This window comes from Cenococcum geophilum (genome assembly GCF_001692895.1).
Source record: "Cenococcum geophilum 1.58 unplaced genomic scaffold K441scaffold_26, whole genome shotgun sequence".
In the NCBI taxonomy this organism is placed as follows: domain Eukaryota; kingdom Fungi; phylum Ascomycota; class Dothideomycetes; order Gloniales; family Gloniaceae; genus Cenococcum; species Cenococcum geophilum.
The window spans coordinates 1,418,556-1,428,049 of NW_027137584.1; the positions used below are offsets into that span (position 1 = coordinate 1,418,556).

General features: G+C 37.7%; 1 protein-coding gene across 1 annotated transcript; it reads right to left on the minus strand.

Annotated features, from left to right (window-relative positions):
• Positions 1–7,417: 7,417 nt before the first annotated feature.
• On the minus strand, positions 7,418–9,246 carry K441DRAFT_612850 (uncharacterized protein; the record flags this gene model as incomplete). Its single annotated transcript, XM_067645630.1, has 4 exons — positions 7,418–7,835; positions 7,889–8,341; positions 8,393–8,648; positions 8,702–9,246. 4 exons carry the CDS (start codon positions 9,244–9,246, stop codon positions 7,659–7,661), a joined length of 1,431 nt encoding a protein of 476 aa, XP_067503052.1. The 3' UTR covers positions 7,418–7,658.
• Positions 9,247–9,494: the final 248 nt, after the last annotated feature.

Here is a 9,494-nt window from a genome sequence, read left to right on the forward strand (position 1 = left end):
TTAGGGTNTATNCTAATTTGGTAAAAAGCCTAGCGGATATTAAGCTTCGTAAAGATCTTAGCTCTACTTATTTAGGCTAAAGTCTTATTAAGTAAAGGCAGTAGGTAGCGGTCTTTAAGGGTTAAATTATTAAGCTTATGGTAGTCGATACAGAAATAAAGTCCTCTATTTAGCTTTTTGGTAAAGAGAATAAGTAAGTTAAAAGGGGCTTAACTAGGCTTAATAAAGCCCTTATCTAGGTTATTAATAAGATACTACTTTATGGCCTATAATTTGGCAGTAGATTACTGTCGGAGGGGGCTATAGCTAAGGGTAACCACCTTATCCGGCTTAATTTTAATCTTATAGTTGTACGGTCGGTAAGGCGGGAGTATATTAGATGCTACTTTAGAGAAGGTGTCTTTAAATTTCTAGTATTAATGGGGCAGTTTCTATTCTACTAGCTCCTTATCTATAAGCTCGCCTTTCTCTTAGGCTAGGGCTTCTTTCTCTTTAATTATTTAATTAATTTTATATAAGCTAGTTGTAAAGGTAATGGTATTAGGCTAAACTAGGTTCCGGTAGAATCCTATAGCGCTAATATAGTAAATATTAACTAGTAGGAGGTCCGTGGGTTTCTTTATGGATATTTATTAGGCCGTATTTTATAGTATAGGGTTTATAGTCTTCCTTAGCTCACATTCCATTTTCCGTAAGTTATCCTTTTAGTCTATTAATTTGGTATATCGTCTAATGTCCCTAGCCTTCCTTTGTGGCTGCGTAGGGCCTAAGTTCTCTATTAGGGACTTAGCTAGGCCACTACTGACTTCCTAAGTCTTTGGTGCGGGTGGTATAATATAGGCAGTCTGGGGGCGGCGTAGTATACGGATCCGTTGTGGATTAAGCTGTATATCCTTTTTAAAAGCCTAGTCCCTACGCGTCGCATCGGCCTAGTAAACGGTGTTTGTTTATGGCCGTATAAGGTTTTCTATTATAATACTAATTTCTTTTATAAAGGAAGGTGTTGGGGGTATAGTTTCGGGCTAGATAAGCTGCTTATTCCGTATGTTAAGCTATAAGCCTAAATAGGCTAGCTATTTTCTCCCTAAGATTATATTATAGCTTCTAAGGTCCGTAATAAGGAAGGGGATATTATATTACCTTTGTTTGTTAACGCGGAGGTAGATCCGTAAAATAGTTATAATAGGTGGCCTTATTTGTCTATTATAACCGTAAATAAAGATCGGTTTAGGCAGTTCTTTAAGGGGTATATTTAAAAAGTCAGCCAGTTTTATAGCGCAGTTTATATTAATTAAGGTAAAGGCATTTACTCCTAAGTTAGCTAAAGTAGAGGTTAAAACTTAATATCTATTGCGAAATAAAGTATAAGGGATAGTGTAGCTTCTTCTACTAACTAGCTGACCTAGATTAATATGTAATATATTAATCCCTTTTAACCCTAGAGAGGAGTCTTCCTCTAAGATTCCTCTTTTTCCGGCTCCGTACTATCCTCCTAAATTAATAAGACCTCGTTTATCTTTGCCTTTATTAGGCAGTTCCTTATAGGGTAGCCTATTTAACCGTATAAGAAGCAAGCTCCTTAATTGCTAAGGGCTTATATATAGGGGTCGCTATATATAGGCCAGGTGTATACCGGGCCCGTAGTAGGGGTAGCTGCGCGGCTAGCTACTGGGTTAACTATAGGAGTTGCCGATTATACTAGGGTACTATAGGCCGTACTTATAGTACTTGCGGCCTAGGTTGTAAGGTTTCTAGTTTTTAGCTAATTAGCGCGTGCCTTAATTTAACAGAGGCCTTAGTTAATAGCTAGGCAATAGTCCGTAAGTTCCTTTAACGTCTATACCGTAGTATAAGCTGGTAATACAGCCCGTTATAGGTCTAGGGTAAGCTTATTAAAGAGGTCTGGTAATAGTTCTTCTTAGGGGATCTAGGCCTGTCCGGCCAGGTATAGAAAGCGGGTTTAGAAGGCTGAAAAGGTCTCCGTTATTTTTATATTTAGGCTTTTATAGTTAAGGCAGGCGTTCTATACTTTAAAAGGGTCTTTATAAATAGAAGACAAGTATTTAATTATTTCTTCTTTAGAGATAAAGGGGTCTGTTAAGTCTTTAGTGTATTACGGGCATAAATGCGTCTAGGTGTCTCCGCTAGTACGGCTAAAGATATAGGCCATTCTGGCTTGGGCGTTAGGGAAATAGTCTATATTAACTTTAAGCTTATCCCGTAATTAAAGCTTCTAATTGTTAAATATAGGGTCGGTTCTGTCTGTAAGTAGTGGGGGGTCTATAACCTTTACCGACCACTTCGGTGCTGTATAGGCCTTGGTAGATTTACTAAGGCGCTAAGATAGGGCTTAAAGGACTATAGCAAGTCTTTAGTTGTCTAATAATGACTTATTATTAGATATAGGGGTATCTCTAGCTTTAAGCAGCTCTCGCAGTTGTTTAATTTCGGTATTAGTAGCCGTAAGCTCCGCCTAGGGGGTTAAAACGTTAATTATTTCTTCGTCTAAAGTATTTAAGGGTCCTGCAGCTGCTTTACCTGCTACTATGTTTCGTGGCATAGTAGTAGGGGTATTAGGTAATTCTAGGTAATTTCTTTAGGGGTTTTGGTCTATGTGTATCTTATAGGTCCTTTCCTTAGGGTTCTATTCTTTTCTTTTAGGTCCTATCCTTATGGTCTTAATAATATTCTTAGGGTCCTATTCTATGTTCTTGTCCTATTTATAGTCTTGTAGATATATTTAAGTTCCTTCTTAGGAAGAAAGAGTAGAGTAAGCTTTAGATAATATTAGCGACTTAGTTAATCAAAGTATAGGCACGGCAAAGGGGACGCGCAAGCCTGTATGATTGGATTGTCTATAAACAAGAATCTAAAGCTAGGGAAAGGAAAGGAGAAGAAGAGTAGCGCCGTTTAATGTTTTATAAGATCTTCGCGTTACGTGACCGCAATATGCGGCAATCTGTGGCAACTTGCCGGTGCGAAGTTCTGCCAAGTTCTGCCAGTGCCGTAACATTAAGAGGAAGAAAGAAAAACCATCTACCCTTTAAGTTATTATCGAGGTCTATTAAAATTATTGTTAATTAGACTTAGTTTAGAAGGTAAGGAGCTAGTAGAGCTCCTATATAGTAAGCTTTAAAAGAGAGCTAATTAATAAGCCTAAATTAGAAACTAAACCGGAAGCTAAATCTTTAAGAAGGTTAGAAAAGGAATGGACAAAGCCGTACTTATACGGATTGCTACACCCGTAGAGGAAATGCTTCTACCTTATTAAGTTAATTTAACCATTGGGTTAGAAACTAAATAACCTAAAAATATAGTTAGTAGAGTAAAAGCTTACTAAGGCTTTACCCAAATTTAAGGCTATAATTAATTAGTTAAGGAATAAAGCCTTATCTAATAAGAAGCTAAATAATGTAGAGCAGAAGAGCTCACCTAGTAAACTATATAGAAGCTTTGCAGTTAATTAAGCTGGAGCTTATATTATATCTAATTACGCTCTCTATAATAGTGTAATTCTTAACCCTATAATAACCCTATATATTATTAATAACTAAGTAAGGTTTATAGGTAATATTTAACCGGCTAGTAATTAGTTATATATAGGATCCAGTATAAAAACTATTAAAGGCTTTAGAACAGCTAAAGTTATAATTATTACCCTATTAGGAAAGTAGAAGATTTATCTAAATAAGGCTGTGTACGTACTAGGATTTTATATAAATTTGGTCTATAATTAAAGACTTAATAAAAAAGGTGTCTTTTGGCATAATAAGGGCAACTACCTTTACCATCGCAGTGGTGAGAAGTTCGCATATTGCGGATATTACTATAGTTAAATAACCCTTAAATATAATAAATTAAAGCTAATAACGGAGGACGCGTCCTTTATGGCCAAATTAACGGAACCTTTACTAAATTAAAAGGTAGATGGACGGCTTTAGTATAGTTAACTTAGATATATAGGAAGTGCTACAATTAAGTAACTACTTAAGGAAGTGACTAGGGCAGTTATATAAGGCCCTATAATAATTAAATGCGAAACCTATATAGTTAGTAAGGCTTATAAGGTAATATTAAGAAGGGCACCTATAAATAAGGCGATAAGGCCTTTCTATTATATATACATGGATTTAATTTAGGAAATTAAAGCCTATAATGAATATAAATACACAATATATTTTCTTAATAATTTAACATAAATAAATAAGGTTGAAACGTTCGCGTAGGGGTTATTAACCACTTAAGTAATTATTAAATATTGTAATATAGTTGAGCGTCACTACGGCTTTAAAGTTATTATTATCTATATTAATAACAAGACATCCCTTAGAGGTAAATTTAATAACTAGGTTACCGACTAAGATATTATAGTAGAGTACTTAGCTTTAAATATACTAGAATAGAACGGTCCTACAAAATGTTTTAGGAGGGTTAATTATTATAAAGTTTTAATATATGCGAATTAAAGTATAACTACTAGAAGAACTCTAGCCCAAAGTCTTTAAAGTAATAGCGTATATAATAAATAGGATACTAAGCCGACGGCTTAACTGGAAAACGCCCTTTAAAAAGCTTTAGTTAGTAATAGGTCTTTTACTAACTAAGCTAAATATAGCTTACTTATATGCCTATAGCTATAGAGCCTACCTACTTAAGTATAACATTCCTCGTACCTAAAAGCTTACTCCTAGAGCCTATATTGGGTATTTAGTAGGGTATAATTTAATAAATATCTTTCAAATATATATACTAAGCGAAGGGAAGGTAATTTATATAAGAGACGTTACGTTTAATAAGCGACTTATCTATAACAATAGCTAGCTAGATTTAGCAAATTTGCTTTAGGAGAAGGCCGATTAAATACCAAATATAATTAACGTAATTAACCCCAATAGGACGCTCTAGGAAGACTTAGTAGAAGATATAAGTAAAAATAATAAGATTCTAGATAAAATTCAAGTTAAAAACAATAGAAATCGATATATGGATTTTCGTGGAAATTAGGACTGTAAGAAGCTAGATACTTAAGGCGATAACGTAATTATAGTAGACACCTCTAAGACCGATCCTCCACTTAGCCTTCCTACACTAGAATTAACGCTAGAGCCTTAATTAATTCCTATTAATGTAGAATCCTTAAGCGCCTTAAGCACCTCCAGATCCTCCGCTCCATTAACCCGTTAACGCCCCAGTTTTAAGTATATTAAAATTAACCTAGAGGAGTTAAGGAAAAAGGACTTAATTAAGGTCTCTAAGGATAATATTATAGAAGGAAGAAGATTAAAGAAGCTAGCAAAGCGATATAGAGCTTATTTAACTCACCTTAAAGAAGTGGATACCTTTTAACCGCTTTAAGTAGCCTTTTACACAGGGCTTAAATATTAAAGGAAAATATATTATAACGAGCTTCTACCTCTACCTAAGAATTAGAAGAAGCTGCTAACTTACTAATATAAGGTAGAGTTCCTGGCAGCTACTATAAAGGAGTATACTAATCTAGATAATCGTGGAACGTTTAAAGTCGTAGATAAGACACTATTAATTAAAACGGTACCTATTACCTGGGTATTTACCTATAAAACGGACATAGACGGATACCTAATAAAATTTAAAGCCCGACTTTGTATTAGAGGTAACCTATAAGAGTTAATCTATAAGGACACTTATATAGCAACCCTGGCAGCTAGAGTCTTTAGAGCTCTCGCAGCAATTATCGCAGCATTTAATTTAGATGTTTAGCAAAGTGACGCTATTAACGCGTTCACAAATAGCCTAATTGACAAGATAGTCTATATTAAGTATCTAGATGGATTTACTATTAAGGGCAAATATTTACTGCTACGCAGAGCTCTCTATAGGCTTTAACAATCGCTACATCTTTAGTATAACAACTTTAGTAATAAACTCATTAAATTAGGGCTAAGACCCATTAGTAGGGAGCTATACCTCTACTATAATAAATTACTAATCGTTTTCTTCTACGTGGACGATATCTGTATTGCCTTTATTAAAGAAAATTAATTAAAGCTCTAAAGCTTTAAGGAAGCACTAATAAAGAAGTATAAGATAAAAGATCTAGGTGACCTATTCTAGTTCCTAGGGATTTAAATTATAAGAGATAAAAGTTAAAGAAAGCTATAGCTCTATTAAGACTCCTATATTAAGAAGATTGCTAATTAATTTTACCTAACTAATATACACTTAGTTAGTATACCTATAGGTACTAATAAGCTCCTACCTAATTTAAAAGAAGTTTTAAAATAGGACACCTATATATACTAAAGGATAGTTAAATCTTTACTATACGTTACCTATATTATAAGGCCCGATATAACTAGAGCTTTAAGTAAGCCATTAAAGTTCCTATAAAAACCCTTACCTCTATATAACGCTATAGCTCGTTAAGTAATTGCGTACCTCTATTAGATAAGGACTCTTGCGATTAAATACTTAGGACAAAATATAGGAAGTTAAGCCTTTATAGGGTTAAGCAACGTGGCGTTTAGAGACGATTTAATAAGTAGACGCAGTACGGAAGGATATTTGTTCACCCTACTTGGAGGACCGATTAATTAGCGCTCTACTAAGTAGATACTTGTAATAAAGTTAAGCACAGAGGCAGCTCTGTCCCATGCAGGAACTAAGTTAATTTAGTAGAGTCGCTTCTTTAAGGAAATTAAATTGTCCTTAGATAAGGAATAAGCGATCTACTATAACAATCTATAGACGATTTAACTGCTTATAAAGGACGGACAAGAGCTATCTATAAAGCTTTAACACGTTAATATATACTACCACTAGCTACGCCAAGAAGTACGTAATAGTTAAATTAGAATTAATTAGATACCTACCGCTACTATAATTGCAGACGGCTTAATAAAGGCCCTACCACGTTAGAAGCACGAGGCGTTTGTTTAATAATTAAATCTCGTTAATATTATGTAACGTTTCCCGCCCCAACGTCGCCATTCGGCCAAAAAGACACGGAGTGCTTGCGAACTTGTTCGCAAGCGCGGCGGGATCTAATATATGTACTCTTACATATTAAGGATCTAATTTAATTTAATTTGGATAATATTTTAATAAGGTAACTCTATAGGGGATTTCTTTAACTTAACACTAAATTGGTATTATGACTTTTTCTATTTTCTATTTAGCTGCTTAGTCAAGACTAAGCAGCTAGGGGGGTGTGTTAAACGTTGAGGTCACTGTCAAGTACCACCTTATGACTCACACCCTGTTTCTTGCCATCGTATGTCTTACCATCTATTTTTTATTACCTATTCATTACCTACCACCGACTGAGTGGCAATACCGACCTGGTGGCGATTGAGTAATAGCTCTAGAATCGTCGTCAGCGTCGTCGTCAGTCCTTTGCCCCGACCTCATGTATATAGAGAGCTTCTAGAGCCAGCTTCAATCGACAGAGTTCTTATGAGTGACTTGTCCGTCCGACAATTTGCAACACTGCTCGACATTACAAAGGGTTGAATAAGCTATTGACGTGGACGTTCCATCAAATGGCCCTTGGCACGCAAAATTTCATCGTTTTACTCATGCATACATTGAGCGCTCAATAACAATTGAAGTGGAAGAGGTGAGTGAGTTCAAAGAGCAAGCCAATCCAACAGTTGTGGGAAAACGTTTTGCTATATCAATCAGACCGTCTCCTTCAGTCTTTTCACCAGCCCGATATCTAAGAACTCGATGGCAGCCTTGATGTTTGGGATTGTAATGCTCTCTAGTGCAGATTTTCCTGCAGTCATGATCATTCTCTCTGGAGCAGGGACGCTTAAGTACGGACGTGCCCGCTTACGGTGAGTCACTCTAAAAACCTGAAAAATATATCGTCAGTATCAATACGTGTAGGGCAGTGAAGCAGAAATACCCGTATCTGTTTGAGGATCTTCTCCATCTCCGTCTCGATCTCAAAATCGCCCGCCAGCTTTGCTTTGTCTCGGAAACTATGCTTCCTTAGGGAAGCACTCAACTCCCTCTGAGACAAGGGAATGTACCGGAACCTGTTTTCCTCGTTAAGGTATGGGTCCAGTCCCAGGAAAGCATCAACAATGTGAAAGAAGGGGAGTTGGTTTCCAGAAACGGCATCGAACTCTACATAGACGCCATCTATGATCTCGCCAGCGCCCCAAGCCTGGAAGCCTTGCACGTAGGACATCCATACGCTGCGGGGTATCTTAGATTCGACTAGACTGTCATAGTAAACCTTCAAAGGGTATCGAATATGTGCGCTGATAGTCTTGAGGAAGTCAAGGCATGCGTCTCTCTGACCTCGCCCAAAACAAATGATGGACTGGATCATATTGTAATATATCGGCAGTGCCTTTTGAATCTGTAAGCGGCGCACAACCCAAGGCGAGGTTCAGGGACATACTAGTTTTTCCATAGCGGGAAACATATGCGCGAAGTGATATTCTGCTGATTTAATGATCTCAGGCATGCCGCAATTGATCTCGTATACAATCTGCTCTTCTTTGTCGAAATTGCAGATGATGTTCGAAGTGAGATTACCTCCTTGGGAGGTTATCCCAAAACGTCGGTGGAGGAAGGGCCAGGGTAGTTCGAGCTCGAGAGGAAGATCAATGAACTTTTCCTTCTGCGCGAACTTAACAATAGGTATGGTGCCCCATCTGAAGGTGCTTGGTGAGTGGAGTGCGAACTGAACGACAATAGGGGATCTTACCTGAAAGCATGCCGAGAGAGAGCGATGCACGCAAAAAAACCGTTGTAAGCATCTGCTGGGAATGCTGATTCGTCTCCAGCTTCTACAGCCAATAGAATAGCCTTCACAGCTGACAGGTCGATACGGTCGTGCAAAAGTTTTCGCATGTGTGTTCGATATTCGAGACATCGCTTGGAGTTGATCTCGTTATCAAGTGATACTTCTTTAGCAGGAAACGATGGCGCAAGTTCGAGATAGATATTGTGATACGGACGAAGTGCTGTAGGCCATGCGTCGCCGTGAGATGCTTGAGGGGGCCAATTGCCTGCGCCGTCCGTCTCAATCAAATGTTGCAATAGTCTAGCGGTCTCATGGTCGTCGCGGATCGCTTTTATTTGAGCAAGAACATCTTCCGGTGAAGAAAAGTTGGGCTCGTTACGTTGCTCAGTGCCTACGGGTTTCGCATCCGTGACGACCGGCCATACAATTTTTGCAAAGAATGTTGACCATATGGTCTTCACGTAGATGGAGACTGTCCAGAGAAGTGACTGGAGTGAAGAGAACATGTCTTGGCTCATGGACATAAGTGGAGCTATGCACTCAAATAACTGACAGATGACACAGAAGTAATGATAGGTCGCTTGGGGCTTGCTAAGTGGGCTCGTGGGACCTTTTAACCTGCGAACCCAGTGGATATCTCGGCACATCCACAACCGTTTCCCCTTACCTAAAGTCTTGAATAGACCGTGCTGGATCTGACCCCTGCCACCACTCCTGCGTATGGGGCTTACCTACAGCATATAGGCACGTCCGG